We start from the raw sequence: 17,743 nt of genomic DNA on the forward strand, positions 1-17,743 counted from the left end.
AATTCTGGAGGTCGCCATGTCCACACCCTTTGACTCTGCAAGAATCTTTTAATAACTTTGTCCATAACATCGTGTTGTATTATCCTGGCAAGATTTCAGCTCTCTAGACCTTAACCCCTCGAGGAGTTCGCGATTTTTCTGTCGCACCAGCTGTTGAACATTCTAAGCCTGTCAAAAGTACTTTGTTTGTCACAACAACAACAAACACGTTGCCACGGCAAATGCTAAATTTTCACACTTTGCCATTGTCAGGGGGTGAAGACTGAGCTGACCAGTATCCAGAAGGATATTACAAAGTTTGGAGCAATAATGCACGCAAATGTATTTCTAAACTACTTGTTACCAAGAGGTGGCGCTATGACTTTTTCTAAATTTTTCAGTGTGGATGTCCTCAAACTGGTTCTGGTGTCCAGCACATGAAGTTTGGGGCAGATAGGATCCTTTGCAGCTGAGATATGAACACTTCAATTTTCATGGCGAAACATCAAACTTTGCCGCGCCACCACAGACACGCCTTTTCATCACACGTCACCATTTTTTCTATGATTCATCATCAATGTGTTCAGGCTTATGTCACCACATCTGAGGTGAATCTGAGCAACAGGCTAAGAATAGTACATGAAAGTGTAAAAAATGTCAAATTCTTGATACCACAAGGTGGCGCTTGTGACTGTGAATCATTCTTGCTATATGGATGTCATCGAGGCAGGTCTGTGATCATACATGTAAGTTTCATTCAGATTGGAGCATGTTCAGGAGAGTTACACAGCATTTCCTTTTTCATGGCGAAGGATCAAATTTCGACAGGCCGCCACGACCACACCCTTTAACTATGGAGGAAGATTTTAATATTTTTTTCTCAGGAAGGCCGGCTGTATGTACTGGCAAAATTTCAGATCTCTAAGACTTACCCCCTAGGAGGAGTTCATCATAGATTTTGTACAGTTAACGCATGATGGCGCACTTCCTGTTGGGTTTAGGGTGTGGCTGTGATTTTGTGTTTCCTGATGTGCTGCATATGCCTCCCAAATTTTGTAAGTCTAGACCAAATGTCCTCTGAGTTGGCCTAATAACACTTTTTAAAATTTTGTAGGGGGCGCTATGGAGCAATTTTGGCACACACCTCCACATGCCCTAAAAAATATGAAATTTTTCGCCAGTTCTGATGTGTGTGCAAATTTTCATGACTTTTCGAGCATGTTCAAGCCCTGAAAAATGCAGTTGTTTTGGCAGAATAATAATAATAATAATAAGGAAGAAAATAAAAAACCCTAAGGTTCCAATAGGGTCCTTGGCACCGCCGGTGCCTTGGCCAGTCAGTGCCCTTGCACCGCCTGTCCTCGGCACCCTCGGTGCTCGGACCCTAATAAAGAAAAATAAAAAACCCTGAGGTTCCAATAGGGTCCTAGGCACCGCCGGTGCCTTGGCCAGTCAGTGCCGTTGCACCGCCTGTCCTCGCACCCTCGGTGCTCGGACCCTAATAAAGAAAAATAAAAAACCCTGAGGTTCCAATAGGGTCCTAGGCACCGCCGGTGCCTTGGCCAGTCAGTGCCGTTGCACCGCCTGTCCTCGGCACCCTCGGTGCTCGGACCCTAATAAAGAAAATAAAAAACCCTAAGGTTCCAATAGGGTCCTAGGCACCGCCGGTGCCTTGGCCAGTCAGTGCCCTTGCACCGCCTGTCCTCGGCACCCTCGGTGCTCGGACCCTAATGATTCAATAGTTTCACCCAAATGCATTAGATGCAATACACCATGAAAGCACACAAAGTTTACATGCATGAACAAATCCCAAGTGTTCTGCCTTTGTTTCTCATGAACAATCTATTACAACCCTTCAGAGCCTTCCTCTCTGCAGCGGAGTAGCTGCAATGCCACACAGTGATGCAGGAGCTGAGGACATTCTCCACCACACATCCATGGAAGCCAGTCAGGACTTGGCTCCTAAGTCCAGTCCTCCTAAGGAAGAACAGGCGCTTGTGGGCCTTCTTGACCAGGCAGGAAATGTTGTAGCTACAGGCGAGGTCCTCGGTGTACGCTCAGGTACCTCAAGCTTGAGACCACTTCACCAGTCTCTCAAGTTCAGCACTGATGTGCAACAGTGCCCACTGCTCTGGACGCTTCCATAATAATCATACCCACCAAGAGCCAAACTTGTCAAAGATGTTTGATATTGTCAGGGCAGCACAATAAGTCCACAAGCAGTTTGGGAGGTTTAAGACTGGTAAACAAGACCAAGATCCTGGTGATCCAGGTCTAACAATCTGGCTCAGCTGAAGCAGTTCTGCAAAGAAGAATATTTTCTCCATGTTGTGCAGGTTTGTTCAGCAGCTACTAGATACACTTAATGTCTAAAGGTTGTGTTCAATAAAAATACAAGATTACAACTGTTTGTGTTATTGCTTCAGCTTATTGTGTTTGTCTACACTGAGAGAGAGAGAGAGAGAGAGAGAGAGAGAGAGAGAGAGAAATATCTTACGAAGATGTTTTTTCATCCTTCTTATCTTACCAGCAGCCCCAGGTTTCCCACAGCTAGCTTGTTGGAATCCTGATGAGACAGCCACCACAGGTCAGTATTCAATATCAAGTCTGAAAGTCTCAGAGGATGGCATCTTTTGACCCACAACCCTGGACCATGCCCACTACAAAAGTCAAGGGAGCCAAAAGGAGACATGCCGTCTACCTTTGGATTCCCTCTTTCACCAAAACCATGTTTACCTTCCAAACAAAATGCCTGAATGCTTTAAGGCATTTTGAGACTCACACCAAATTCATTTAATTTAAACTCACTACACACAATTCCATAAAACAGATCATACAGGCAGATCCATAAATATTCAGACATTTTGGCTCTGTGCACCACTATGATAGATTTGAAATGAAATAACCAAGATATGCTTTAAGTGCAGACCTTTAATTTGGGTGCAAATCCTTTGCAGTCAATGACAGCCTGCAAAGTCTGGAACCCATAGACATCCCCAGATGCTGGGTGTGGTCCCTGGTGATGCTCTGCCAGGCATCTACTGTTGCTGTCTTCAGTTACTGCTTGTTCATGGGGCATTTTCCCTTCAGCTCTGTCTTCAGCAAATGAAATGAATGCACAACTGGATTCAGGTCAGTCCTTAAAAAACTCTTTAGTGGCTTTCACAGTATGTTTTGGGTCATTGTCCATTGGCACCGTGAAGCACTGTCAAACCAAAATATTTGAGAATTCTTCCTGCTGCTTTTGTCAGCAGTTACATCATCAATAAATATAAGAACCAGTTCCATTGATTGATATTTGATCTGACCAATTGTTGTGAAGGGATTCGTCTTGATCAGGGAAAAGATTCTTCTGTTATCCACCATACTTGTTTTATGTGATCTTCCAGGTCTTTTGCTGCTGCTGAGCTCACTAATGTATTCTTTCTTTTTAAGAATGTACCAAACAGTTGATTTAGCCACACCTAATGTTTTTGCCATCTCTCTGATGGGTTTGTTTTGATTTTTCAGCGTGTTGATGACTTGCTTCACTGACAGTGAAAGCTATTCTGACTTCATACTGACAGCTGACCTCACCACTTTCCAAATACGACACTTGAAATTAGACATTTTACCTGCTCCTTGTAAATGAAATAATAAGGAAATAAATATTTGGCCATGGAACAGACAACTGCTCAATTACTTTTGGTCCCTTAAAAGGGTGGAGGACACATATGTGTTGTAATTCCTGCACTGTTGAGTTGATTTCAATGGAAATACCCTCAAATTAAAGCTGAAAGTCCACACTTAAAGCACGTCTTGACTGTTTTATTTTAGATCCACTGTGGCGGTGTACAGAGTTGAAATCCTAAAAACTGTGTCAATGTCTCAGTATTTATGGATCTGGCTGTATTACACCCACATCCCAACTTAAACACAGTATACCTATTTGGTGATTTTCTGTTGATTAGCAGTCCAAGATTTAACATAAGAACATCACATTAATGAGTTAGTATTTTGGCAAACATTGTCCTTGAAAAGATATGAGGACAATACTTGTTTCTCAGCATAAAAGTCAGTTGCTGGAAATTTTCTGACTTTCTTGTTTTCACATAAAACGTGGTAAATTGCTGTACCTGAGAAAAAGCACTATTTGATTTAGTCCAACTCGCATATAATTGTTGTCAAACATTGTTTAATCTGGTTACCTTGATTGACCAGGGGTCTGTTTCACAAAGCAGATTTAGTGAAAACTAATGCGCTTACATTTGCAACATTACTAACCGCAGTCATGCTCTCACATCCCAGCAGATATTGTGTGTTGCAAATGGAAGTTTTCTGTACAATGTCGGAGATGCAGAGCACTTCAGTAAGGCAATTGTATGCACGGAGGTCAGAAAAGTGTGACTGGCCCTGAAACGCCTTTTACCCATCTTTGTCGTTAGTCCCTAGACATAAACCTGTCAGAGCCATCAAGGAGGAGTTCCATAGGATTGCAAGGGAATGATGTAGAGATCTATTAAATTCATTTTAAATCACATTCTGTTAATGACATTGTGCTGCAACCTCAGACTGGGATTAGTAATTCCTTTTAGGATTTCCCAAGGAGGGTTTCCATTAGGGCTGGACCCGAATATCCGTTCCCTACGGCACTATCCAGATATTAATTTTGGTATCCGAATACCCCCCCCCCCCCCCCCATCCCCCGGACGTCACCGGGCGTAAAGAATATGCAGCGTTACTGTCTTCCCTCCGCCTTCGGCCCACATCGACTCATCTCGTCCTGTGATCACATAAACATATACACATATGTCTATAACATATACACATATGTCGATGTGATCACCCCCTCCTCCGGCCAGACGAAAATATTTGGAGCTCGTCTCTTCCCTGCGCCTTCGGCCCATTTCGGCTCATCCCGCTGTGTTCTTCGGCTCATTTCGGCTCCTCCATTCGTGTTTGCAAACACCTCCCGAATGGCCGGGTGGCTGCCGACTCTGAAGTCACACTTCACTTCGTTGCATCAACACAAGACAAGATGCTGAAGACCGGTGTTTGGGAATTCTTCAGTTGAACTAAAGACTAAACGAGGGCAAAATGTGGATCTGGGAGACCAGACGAATGGATCCGACTATTTGGGCTGTCTCCGCCGCTGCCGCGCCGCCGCACGAACCACACGAACGGATCCGAATATTCGGGCCGTCTCCGCAAGAAGGGTATGTCTGCAGCCGGATGCTGCACGAATACGACCTGCACGAATACTCCCCGCATGAATACAGCCCTACACTTCCGGTAAGTTTACAGCACTTTTTAAAGAGAGCGCCACTTACTGGAGGCTGCACGAATACGCCTACACGAATACGGCCCTACCACAATTTACGTTTTAAATTGGTGATTTCACTCAAAATATACTTACAACACAAAAGGCTTATTCAAGGAAAATTCCCTGTTCATTTTAACCCCTGTAGGTTTTTCTACAGAGCCGGAGGCTGCTCTTTCTGGACCACACCGATAAGACGGCAATTTAAGGGCCGCCTCCTTCATCTCGGGCCCCGTTGTTTGTGTTGCCCATTGTGTTGATGCTAAAGGAAGCATTAGCAGCATTCATCGCCATGATGGACGACAGTAAAGACGTGAGTACTAACTGTGAATCGTTTTATTAGTTTAACTTTATAAAACAAATAAACGATTGATTTAGAGCGTTTTAAAGTTTAACGTTATAAACACTTCTGCTGTTTTCATTTCCGGAGAAAAGTTTTTAACCTGCTAAACTGAGCAACAAGCTATGTTTGAGCTCGTCATTCATTAGCACAGACAATATAGTTCCACTGCTGTAAAACCAATGCTTAGCTTGTTTAATAATTTGTTTAATTGAGTCCTAGCCAGATTTTGGAGACCCAGGTCCAGGTGATTATAATTAACTACAAGCAGCATATTAATCAACCCTTCACCAGATGGTTAAAGCATGTTGAAATGGTCTCTTCCTGTTAGAACTGTTTGTGTTCTACTGGTTTCTCTGTCATAGTTTACAAAGAAACTTTATGGACCTGTTATTAGTTTTTCCACCTGTGACCAGTTCAGATGTCTGCTGTGAAAAAGATTAAACTGTGAAAGTACATTTACTTCATAGTTAGACTTTTCATTATCACATTTGTTTGTGATGCTGAGACGCTTAGTATATTTAACGCTAACCTGACCTAATGACTTTTTAACTTCTGTGCATCTTTTTACCTATTATCACAATAGAGATCATGAGGCCGCTCCTGAGAGAAATGCTCTTTTTAGACTCGCAGTACACCATGCATGAGTCTGGATTTGGTGACGCTGAATACAGAGCCATTTTTTCACAAATGAGACCTACTGTTTGCCACGTTCATGGTCTTATTGCAGACTACGTTTTGGGCTACGTTCCTATAGCCTGTGATGCATGTTCTGGACTACGTTGTTATAGCTTGTGATGCGTGTTTTGGGCTATATTTTGATAGCCTGTAATGGTTTGTTTTCACCACTTTCTTATTGCGGTATGCCTCAGTGGTTGTCACAGCATCGGTTTCATATGATTTGATGTCTTTTGTTATCAATGATATTTTTTACTAATTTCAGAATAGAATCTTTTTTTTTGAACATCTGTTTATGGTGCTGCTCCAACTTAACCTCACACAGAACTTTTAGTCTGTAAAATAGATTTTGAAACATGTGGCAGCCATTGTAGGCTTACTTGCATGAGCACTGAAGAACTACAAGAGTTATATTCTTAATCTCAAAACATCCTTTAATTTAATTTTGTATTTTTTTCCATAGAGATCTTGCTCAGCAAATTGATCCTGGGAGCTGGACTGAGAAGACTGGGCATGATATTGCAGTAACAAAAGAAACCATAATTAGCTACTCCAAAATTCTATTACCTTTGATACTACTGCTTACTTCATATAGAAGTCAACATGTAATGGAGAAGGCAGCAGTTTTCAGTTACGTGTCTAATCACATCTGTTTTATTTATGTCTGTGGGATATTTATGCTTATGGTAAGGTCACATTTTTTAAACTGATTATGTTGAAGCTTCTGTCAACAATGCAAATAAAATGCTTTGTTTTTCATCTTATCTGTTACAGTATACACTTTCCATTGTCACAAACCAAAGGTTTAAGTTCCAGGAGGTTAGTTTTAATAAAAGGTTCACACATAGAAGAAACTGCTTTCTCTAAATGCTTTTGTTGTTGCCACATACTATTCATTTTGAAGAGAAAGGACACATTTTGAACTCAGTTTTTTCTTTCTATTGTCACACTGCTTTCAGATGGACATGCCTTTGATAAGGAAGTGGTGGTGTCTTCTTCTCATGGAGCGTTTCCAAACAGAGGGGTACGAAAGCCTGAAACAAAGCGTGTATATAAATTTTAGTTGCAACTTAGGGGTTCACTTCCACTTCTACAAACTGATAACACACTATCAGTGCCATGTCAGTAGAGCATCTGGTAACTACATTAAGTTCATCAGACTGTGGATGGCAGTCTTTGTCGAGAGTATTTGTGCATGTCATTTTTTTCATCACTGTGTTGTCTTTTTTTCCCCATTATTTACCTTGGATGAATTTTGTTGTTTGAAAGGTATGGCAAGAGGTTCGCTTTCTGGACTAATGAAGCCAGAAGCCTGCTCAAAGGAACCCTGAAGCCCGTTTACAGAGTGCCAAGGCGGGGAGCTGTCACTGAGGAAGTTCTTCTCCATATACAGGCTGAGACTGAATGCACTGCAAAGGAAGCAAGACTGGTGGACTTCATTATCCAGTCAAAGCGAGCTGAGCAGCATTTGGTGGTACTTGGAAAATGTTCCTGTTTTCTCATCATTGCAGACTGACTCAGAAAAGATTCACTTAGGGCCTTTATTAGCAATATCAGTGGACAGAACATTTTTTGGCTGCATTTTGAAAGAATTCCTGAGTTCCAGAAATTCATTGTTTCTGTACTTTGGGTTGCCCTCAGGATGTACTTTGGCAAATGCTCTACCTGGATTCATCAGGACTCTTGTTTTTTTTTTTAAATTTACACAATGCACTAAAATGTTTTTTTAACTGTTTACTAATCCAACTAGTTGCCACCTTCATTAAAGTGTACCAATGTCTGTGAATGTATCCTCTTTAAGTGTTATCAGTATTTCTGTCAAGCCTGCAGTGATAATGTTGTCTGACTACTATTTCAGTGGAGTGGAGGAATTCTCTGGAAGGATCAAAAAGACCTGAAGAAAGCAGGCAGACTGTTTAGTTGGTACGTGCTGCTCATTTCAAAGAAGGTGTATTGGCTTGAAATGTTAAAAATAAAATATATTTTATTAAATAAGTGAAATATGTACAGTTTATCAGAAAAATCAGTGATATATCTACTTATGCTTATTAATGTCTGTCTGTGTGTCTGTCAGGAGGAAGTGAGATCAGACGTTTTGCAGCGGGAGTCATAGACTTCACTTACTTTTGTGTGTGTGTGCAGCTTTTATTTTTATGTCATATTATCGTGTAAAATAAATATATATCTGTCTTAAGAGTTGCCCTTGTGTTTTGTCTCTTTCCTGTTAGATGTAGACTCCGCAAAGGCCATTACAGATAGATAGAACATAGGTAGAACATGAAGTAGTACTTTGTGTGGAATATTTAGTGTGGTCCAGAAAGAGCGGCGTCTGGCTCTGTAGAAAAACTTACAGGGGTTAAAATGAACGGGGAATTTTCCTTGAATAAGCCTTTTGCGTTGTAAGTATATTCTGAGTGAAATCGCCAATTTAAAACGTAAATTGCGGTAGGGCCGTATTCGTGCGGGCGTATTTGTGCAGCCTCCAGTAAGTGGCACTCTCTTTAAAATGCTCTAAACTTACTGGAAGTGCAGGGCCGTATTCGTGCGGGGAGTATTTGTGCAGCATCCGGCTGCAGACACATACTATTGGTCTCCGCCGCACTGACCCAGGCAGCAATGTTCTCCCACGCCGTCTCCCTCTCTTTTGCAGCTGTAGTAGTGTTGCACTTCTTTCTAAAAACGTGTTTAAACTTGCCATATGAGCACATTAAGATTTCCAATTCAAGTGGGATGAAAAACGCAGCTCTCCGCTTCCCCATTGCCATGGTGACTCGTAAAATTGTGGCTCGATTGATGCTGGCTTTTTCCAAGTTGTGGTGTATGCACTTAAGTCCAGGTGAAACTACTCAGAGTTGATATAACCAACTCAAATCAGCTGTTCTGGAACCAGAAACTCGGAGTTTCCTATCTCAGAGTAGATCAACTCAGAGTTCAGGGTTACACTCAGAGTTTCTTGAACCTGCTTTGTGAAACAGACCCCAAGACTCTCCCACTATTTGGCAAACAATCGCATCACTCCCCTCTGCTGTAATGCTGTGTGCTGAGGTAGTTTGTGGTGCTGCTGCTGCTGCTAAACTGACATCAAAAACATTTATAGATGCTGCCACAAAATCTCAGAGATTGATTTGGCAAGTATGACAAAAGATGACATAACAGTCAAAGCAACACAAAATAATCCCAAATTTAGAGATTCAATCAGTAGGTTTCCAATGTTTTTGTGATCTTGTGATCCCGAAGGAACCTGGAGTTGACCTTGTAGTGTGTGTGGAATATGCACTGAATCTAGGGGAAAAGGGAATCAGGGTCCCTGTTGCCTAGTAGTGTAAGAACACTGGATGGTACAGCAATATCCCATCTTGGATTTCAGCTGGACACCTTTGTTGCACTCTGCCTGTAAATCTTTGGCAATGTTACATGTCTTTATCTACTGTCAAACATTTCAACAAAAATATAAATGCCTATTTACATGCTAGAGCTGATTATTTGTATGACAAAGTCACTTTTCAACTACACACATACTAAAAGGAACAATCTGGCACTGCCTGCTTGCACACTGGCATAGAAGAGGGGTTATAATCACTGTTAATGTAACATGTGCTACTCATGTCATCGCATTTAATGAAATTCTCACAGTGAATTATCATGAAATCTCATGCTTTGCACCTGTGTAACAACAGTTTTCAATGGCAAACAATTTAGCATAAGCCTTACTAAGCCACTGGTCCAGATTAGACACACAAACCCCCTTCAAACAACAGCAGAACAGGCTTTCTGGCTAACCCTGTCATGACAGAATGCAGGTGTGCCTGACAGAAAGCCTGTCCCGTTATCAACCCAGAGTCTAGAAATGAACTTACCTGTGTTAGAGCGCCGACGGATGCCAAAGTCCCAGCTGGAGGTGATGTCCATCGACTGGGAGAGGTCACAGGCATGATTATCTGTCACGCTGCTGCCCCCCTCACTCAGGGTGCCCGATCCAGTTGACCCACAGCTGCTTCCAGGCACCAGAGAAAGTTGGCACTTCTCCAAATCTACATCCTGGTCAATTAGTACCATCTCACACATTCCTGTATCATCACTGGTCACATGAGACTGTCGGATGTGAGCCAGAATAATGGCAGGATTGTCCAAGAAAGCCATTTTCTCTGCTTTACAAAGAATAGCTTAAAGTTTGAGATGCTTTCTCTTTGTCTCACCCCTTTCCTATAAGCCAGAAGACTATCTTCCTTTCTTTAAAGTAATTGTTTGAGAGTCTTACACAGTGAAGGATGACAACAGAAAAGGAGTCACACTTTTCATCTCCGTTTCTTGACTATGCTCTCATCTCCATTGCAGGAAAGGTGCCAGTACCTGTTTAAAGAAAGGAAACGGTTATAGAGCACGCTTGAGTGATTTCAGTGAGAATTAAATTTAAATCTGTTTGATGAAAATTTAAGTACTGGCATTTATCAACCGGTGTTTCTTAGTTAGTAAGGCACAACTTTCTAGATCAATCTAGACCTGTGTATTCCAAACGCTGGTCATATGAGACTGTTTCAAATGCACCAAGCAAAGGAAGGAATGTTCAACTGTCTTGTTCTTGGCTTAAAATGTTCCTCCAGTCATCAAAAACTGTCCATGTGCCTGGGAAAACAGGTAAGAAAATAGATAATAATGAACTAAGAAACAGTTTGAAAAATAGTGCCACAAGGCTAGTAGGTGCATTGGCAAAGTGAAACATCCCTCACAATTTATCCAAACGTTTTCCTGGATCGCAAGTACCAGGTGAGGATATTAAGTTTTGTTTACATGTAAACATTACATGAGCAATTCTAAACCAGTCATACTACAGAACCATAAATGCTGAGCAGCAGCAAGTTTTAACCTTACCACAATTATCACAACAGTTCTCAGTGAATTCTGAAGGGCTAGTAATGACAACACATTCACATACAATGGAGAAAAAAAAGGACCACAAAGGGCAACAGAACCTTTCCACAACAGTACGTCTTCAAGAGTCTACATGACATAAGTAACATGAAATTGGTAATTACTTTAAAGATGGAAGATGACAATTATGGCAGTATAGTTGGAATATTAAGAAAACTGAGATTAAGCCTTTTATTTTAATTTTAAAACAACGTTATATCAATGCTAGCATTCAGCCATAAAGTTATTTCAGCTATCATCCTTGAATGGATGAGCACCCCAAAATTGTAATGGAAACTGAATCGCATTTCAGCTTACACATCTGCTTTCCTTGGGAACTCGTGGAAGGTGAAACAAAGCCCAAGAATTTTTTGAACAAACTATACTGGACATTTTACTTTGCTGTTGCCCTTACTAGCCTTATGGCACTGGCTTTTCAACATCCTTGAGTTTCCTTTCATTTTATTACCTATTTTGCTAGGCACTTGGACAGTGTTTGCTGGCAAGACAAACATTTTGAGCCAAAAACAAGACCGTTAAACATACACAAACTAGAGTTATGACACAGTCAGATGCACAACCTCTAACTGGTCAACAGACTTAACCCAAGAATACATGGAAGGGAGTAGATGGCTAACAAAAACAAAAAACTGACCCCAACTCAAAAAATGGATATCCATTACACTTATTTTCCACTTGCCCAGTCAGACAACTCCATGAGGCATTTCACTTGCATCAACACAGTCTATTTGCCCCAGGCAAGCATGGATGTCAAGCCTAGAGCCATAATTGAAGCCCAACAGAAAGTCTGCCATTTTTAATTTATTGTGTCATTTTTCTAGTTTCTACTCAGACAAAGTCCTCCTAGAGAATTTACCAGAGGGATTTCAAATTTGGTCATATTTTATTTGCATATTCTTATCAGTATTATTTATTTTCCCTGGTAGAAGGATTTGTGTACCAAAACCATAAAATTTAGAAACATGCTTCTAATTTTCCCCCACAATCCAGGCCTTAAAATATGACGTACTGTACCAATAGGTGGCAGAGTAATAATCAAATCTGTATTTTAGCTCTGTAAAACAAGATGCCGTAATGTAGATATTATTTTTTCATGTTGATCATACAATTTATCTGCATCTTGGCTCCGTTGTCTTTGCTCTAAAATTGTCTTTTACATTTCAATTATCATGTTACAGTCCATAAAAATAATTTGCTCAAAACTGCTATTGCAGTTTTCTTCTAAAGAACTATTGCCATTCAACATGTTAAATCCCATATTAGATATAACTGACCAGTGTGGGTTATTTGGACAGGCTTGAGGGGACACAAGTGTCACAACAATGACGCAACTTTTTGTAAACAAAATTGACATTTTGTCTGTGACTTCAAGTCTGTGTTACCTGTGTGGAAACTTGTGTTGGGCAACAACCAAATGCCTATTCACACAAACAGAAATGTGACTGTGTACACATTGAACAAAATGCTGTTGATAATCTCAACAAGCAGCTGTGCGTCATGAGCCAGGGCAAAACAATCACCCCAAGGTGTTACAGAAGCCAAATAAATGCCTAAGTCATCACGTCAAATACAGGATGCTGGCACAGTACAGCGCTGTAAATTAATTGAACGCTTGAAAAAATAAACAGCACCAGACTACCAACATCATAGTGTTACAGTCATATGTACCAGTTTTAATTGTGTTAGAAAGTCAGATCACAAAAAAAGAGTGTCTGCAGCTGATGCTAGTTATAGATGATAATACGCTGTGGTGTGTTGCTAAGATTGTTTTGTCATGGATTGATGCTAGAGGTACGGACCGTATCCGTAGCATCTGTACTACAGGTACGGACGGACGGCGCGGGACAGTCCAGCTTGCATTCACTCACTCTATTTGCAGTCTATACTCACTGATATGGTCTATTTATAAGAAAATTAGAATCTAACATTTCCCTGTATTTCACTGCATAGGCGCACCAAAAAATTGGAGAAAAAAATGATAAAAAGCACATGATATAAAAGGACCCTATTACTAATCTACTTATTGGGATTTGATTGCAGACTAAGCAAGTTAGAACGACAGTTACTGTGAATAGTGATGGTGAAATCGAAGCTTCATGGAGCAATGAACCACTTTGACACATCTGCTTCAAGAATGACACATTGCTTCGAAGCATTTGACACAATCAGAAGAGTGACATCTGCTGGTCCTGTGTCAGAACTGCACCTAAGTGGAAAAAAATGAAAAAGCCTCAGGACTGCTTGTCTCACACTGCATTGTACTTGCAATAAATGTTTTAAAACGTTATATATGTATGTTTGTGTGCATATATGTGTAGTGTGTTTCTATGAATGAATATGTGTTGTGTATGAGTGAATCTATGCGTATGTATCTGTGTGTTATTTAATGTATGAAATGCAACTAGATATATCTAAACTAAATTCTAACTAAATGTATACTCTCCCTAACTTCTCTCAAAATGACAAATGGCAAATGCACTAACGTAATCTCCTCCTCTCAAAAACCCACAATTTGAGGAGTGAATCAGACCCCTATGCCTTTTAAGACCTGGACAGATTGAAATGTCCCACCCCTTCAAAGTTCGCTCGAAGCACCGCGACACGCGATGTGACGTAACGAGGCCTCGTTCTCGATAGTCACGTGATTGTGGGCGTGCTGAAGCAGGGATCGAAACACCGTCTCGGAACACTTCTGCTTCAAAAGCTCGGCACTATGTCGAGCAAACTGGCTCGAGCGTAACATCACTAGTTAACAAGCTATCGTTAACGTCGTTACCATCGCGCGGGAGTATCAGCGACAATAAAGTGTTCAAACTTGTGAAATCAGCGTTCAAATAAATGAAATCCGCGGATCCACGGTAAATTCCCATCCCTGAAAAAAGCGGAATTCTGCGAATTCGCGGAAAAATCACATCCCTGATTTCTACCAGTGTTCGCTATGGCGAACGGAGCTCTTTCTCAGTGGCAACATTGGTAGAGTGCTGGACTGCTGATCTAGCAGCCCGCGTTTGATTCCTGAGTTGTAACACTCTGTCATTGGTCAGTTGTTGTGGAACAATGGAAAGTGCCGTATCCGTAGGCCACAGGCTACGCGTACGGGTCCGTATCTGTAGACACTACGTTTGTGATGCGACACAAACATTTCGTGCTGATAGTTCGTGTTCAGCTTCTCCCATGGACAGTGTGCGTTATATTTGAAATCAATACCTCTTGATACTCCTAAATACTTTCAGACAACCTGGTTAATGACTCCAGGCAGCTCGTTTGCCTTTGGCTGATATAGTTATTGTGCTTCCTAGCTATTCATAACATTGCTAACTGGCTAGCGTACAACAATTATTAGCAAATTGAGCGTTTGCCTACTAAAAGTTGAATTGGCTTATACACTCGGCATTCAGATCGTTATCGTACAAACATTAAATACAAATTACTGCAAACTGCATTATTCTATTGGCTAGTGAGCTCATTTAAGCTAACATAACTAAAGCTTCAGATAGCTGGCTGCCATTAGCCAACAGCCACCAAGAGCATTAGTTAGTGACGATGTCCCACCTTTAGTAGATACGTCCGATGAAGTAAAAATGTCCATAATGCTCCATTTTATCCATGCATATTGTATTTCCATTATATAGAATTCTCTATACCAAAGTCATAGTATAACTGCAAGCCAATTCAATCGGCTTTGCTCAACCCAGCAGCTGTTTCTTCTTCCTCTTTCTGTTTAATGGCAGTTGGCACGCAACTTTTAGGTGCATTACCACCACCTTCTGGAATGGAGTGTGGGGCAGGAAGGCCCCAGCAGTCCTTATACACCCTCTCTCTTAAACCTGTTCTTTCCATAAATAAAAGCAATGCTCTAGCAACATGTTTCAAAGATAAATTACTCAAAATTTCCCTGACCTCGAATTTGATTTTACTATCACAGATTTTCCTCTTGAATACTCTTCTCTGCTGCCGAAACTTGGGGCAATAAATCAATACATGCTCAACATTCTCCTCCACTCCACAGCATTCACATTCCCCTGTATTATTATTTTCCAATAATTCTCAGAGTGCTATTCAGCCCTGTGTGCCCGAGTCTTAATCGTGACAAGACATCCTCCTCTTTCCGGCCTAAACAGCCCTGTTCTCCGAAATTCCCCTCTACACTTTTTTGAATGGAGTAATAAAAGCGACCTTTCGAGCAGGTATCCCATTGTCTCTGCCATTTCTTCTTCATTCGTTCTTTAACTATTGTTTGAACTTCAGATCTACTATACTTCACGGGAAAGTCAATTACATTTTTAGCAGCCCCTCTTTTTGCATACTTGTCTGCTAACTCATTTCCATCCACTCCTATGTGTGCCGGAACCCACAAAATAATAACTTGCTTGCCTTGTCTCCCTAGCCGATAACTAACTTGACCAATTTCACATATAATATCTTGTCTTGCCTCAGATTTCAAATTTTTAACACTTATTGCTGCACTGCTGGAGTCAGTTGCAATCACAGTTCTCTCTTTTCCATTATCCTCTGTCCAGTTTAATGCCAGCAATATTGCTGCCAATTCCCCGGTGTACACTGATAACTTGTCGCTTGTTCTTTTATTAATAGCAATGCCTAATTCAGGAATAACAAAGGACACTCCAACCTGACCTGTAAGTGACCTTGACGCATCAGTATAAATAACCAAATCATTTGAATAAACATAAGAAATATACCCATTAACAGAACCACTATTACACGTCTTTTCCAATAAGCTTAGATCCACCTTTATTTCTGTCCCAGCAGCTGTTTTACTTCCGGTTCCAGTCTTCTTCTTCTTCTTCGGCTTCTTTTTGTTTAATGGCAGTTGTCACGCAACTTTTAGGTGCATTACCGTCACTTTCTGGAATGGAGTGTGGGGCAGGAAGGCCCCAGCAGTCCTTAAACCATCCATCCATCCATCCATCCATTCTATATACACCGCTTTATCCTCATTAGGGTCGCAGAGTATGGAGTAATAGGAGTGCCAAATCAAAATATAAATAAATAAATAAATGTGGAAATATAAAGAGAAATAAATAAATAAAAAATGTGGAAATATAAAGAAAATAAATAAATAAATAAATAAATATGGAAATATAAAGAGAAATAAATAAATAAATGAATAAATGTGGAAATATAGAGAGAAATAAATAAATAAATAAAAGGAAAATTTTGTCTTTGCTTTTACCTTTTCTGTTTTTTCCTTTTATTTATTTATTAGGGACCGAGCCAGCGAAGGCCAGCGGAGCTGGCGAGACCCTATTGTATTTGCTCGGTTTCTTCTTATTATTAGGGACTGAGCCAGCGAAGCAGGCCAGCGGAGCTGGCGAGACCCTATTGTATTTGCTCGGTTTCTTATTATTAGGGTCCGAGCACCGAGGTGCCGAGGACAGGCGGTGCAAGGGCACCGGCTGTCCAAGGCACCAACGGTGCCGTAGGACCCTATTGAAACCCTACGGTTTATTAGGGTCCGAGCATCGAGGGTGCCGAGGACAGGCGGTGCAAGGGCACCGACTGGCCAAGGCACCAGCGGTGCCGGTGCCTAGGACCCTATTGGAACGTTAGGGTTTTTTATTTTTCTTTATTATTATTATTAGGGTCCGAGCACCGAGGTGCCGAGGACAGGCGGTGCAAGGGCACCGGCTGTCCAAGGCACCAACGGTGCCGTAGGACCCTATTGAAACCCTACGGTTTATTAGGGTCCGAGCATCGAGGGTGCCGAGGACAGGCGGTGCAAGGGCACCGACTGGCCAAGGCACCAGCAGTGCCTAGGACCCTATTGGAACGTTAGGGTTTTTTATTTTTCTTTATTATTATTATTAGGGTCCGAGCACCGAGGTGCCGAGGACAGGCGGTGCAAGGGCACTGGCTGTCCAAGGCACCAACGGTGCCGTAGGACCCTATTGAAACCCTACGGTTTATTATTATTATTATTATTAGGGTCCGAGCACCAACGGTGCCGAAGGACCCTCTTGGAACCTTAGGGTTTTTTATTATTATTATTAGGGTCCGAGCACCAACGGTGCCGAAGGACCCTATTGGAACCTTAGGGTTTTTTATTATTAGGGTCCGAGCACCGAGGTGCCGAGGACAGGCGGTGCAAGGGCACCGGCTGTCCAAGGCACCAACGGTGCCGTAGGACCCTATTGGAACCCTACGGTTTATTATTATTATTATTAGGGTCCGAGCACCGAGGTGCCGAGGACAGGCGGTGCAAGGGCACCGGCTGTCCAAGGCACCAACGGTGCCGAAGGACCCTATTGGAACCTTAGGGTTTTTTATTATTATTATTATTATTATTATTATTATTATTCTGCCAAAACAACTGCATTTTTCAGGGCCTGAACATGCTCGAAAAGTCATGAAAATTTGCACACACATCAGAACTGGCGAAAAATTTCATATTTTTTAGGGCATGTGGAGGTGTGTGGCAAAATGGCTCCATAGCGCCCCCTACAAAATTTTAAAAAGTGGTATTAGGCCAACTCGGAGGGAATTTGGCCGAGAGCTAA

The 17,743-nt window shown here is 41.6% G+C and overlaps 1 protein-coding gene across 1 annotated transcript in view; it reads right to left on the reverse strand.

The window, feature by feature from the left end:
* mapkap1 (MAPK associated protein 1) overlaps positions 1–14,960 on the reverse strand; it is a 69,364-nt gene extending 54,404 nt beyond the window's left edge. Inside the window, exons 1-2 of the mRNA XM_051938386.1 lie at positions 14,778–14,960; positions 10,154–10,646 (exon numbers count right to left, since the gene is read on the reverse strand). Coding sequence (XP_051794346.1) covers positions 10,154–10,436 — 283 coding nt within the window. The 5' untranslated portion in view covers positions 10,437–10,646; positions 14,778–14,960. The remainder of the gene's footprint in view (positions 1–10,153; positions 10,647–14,777) is intronic.
* Between the last annotated feature and the right edge of the window lie 2,783 nt (positions 14,961–17,743).

The sequence above is a fragment of the Acanthochromis polyacanthus genome, chromosome 18 (assembly GCF_021347895.1).
Source record: "Acanthochromis polyacanthus isolate Apoly-LR-REF ecotype Palm Island chromosome 18, KAUST_Apoly_ChrSc, whole genome shotgun sequence".
Classification (NCBI taxonomy): domain Eukaryota; kingdom Metazoa; phylum Chordata; class Actinopteri; family Pomacentridae; genus Acanthochromis; species Acanthochromis polyacanthus.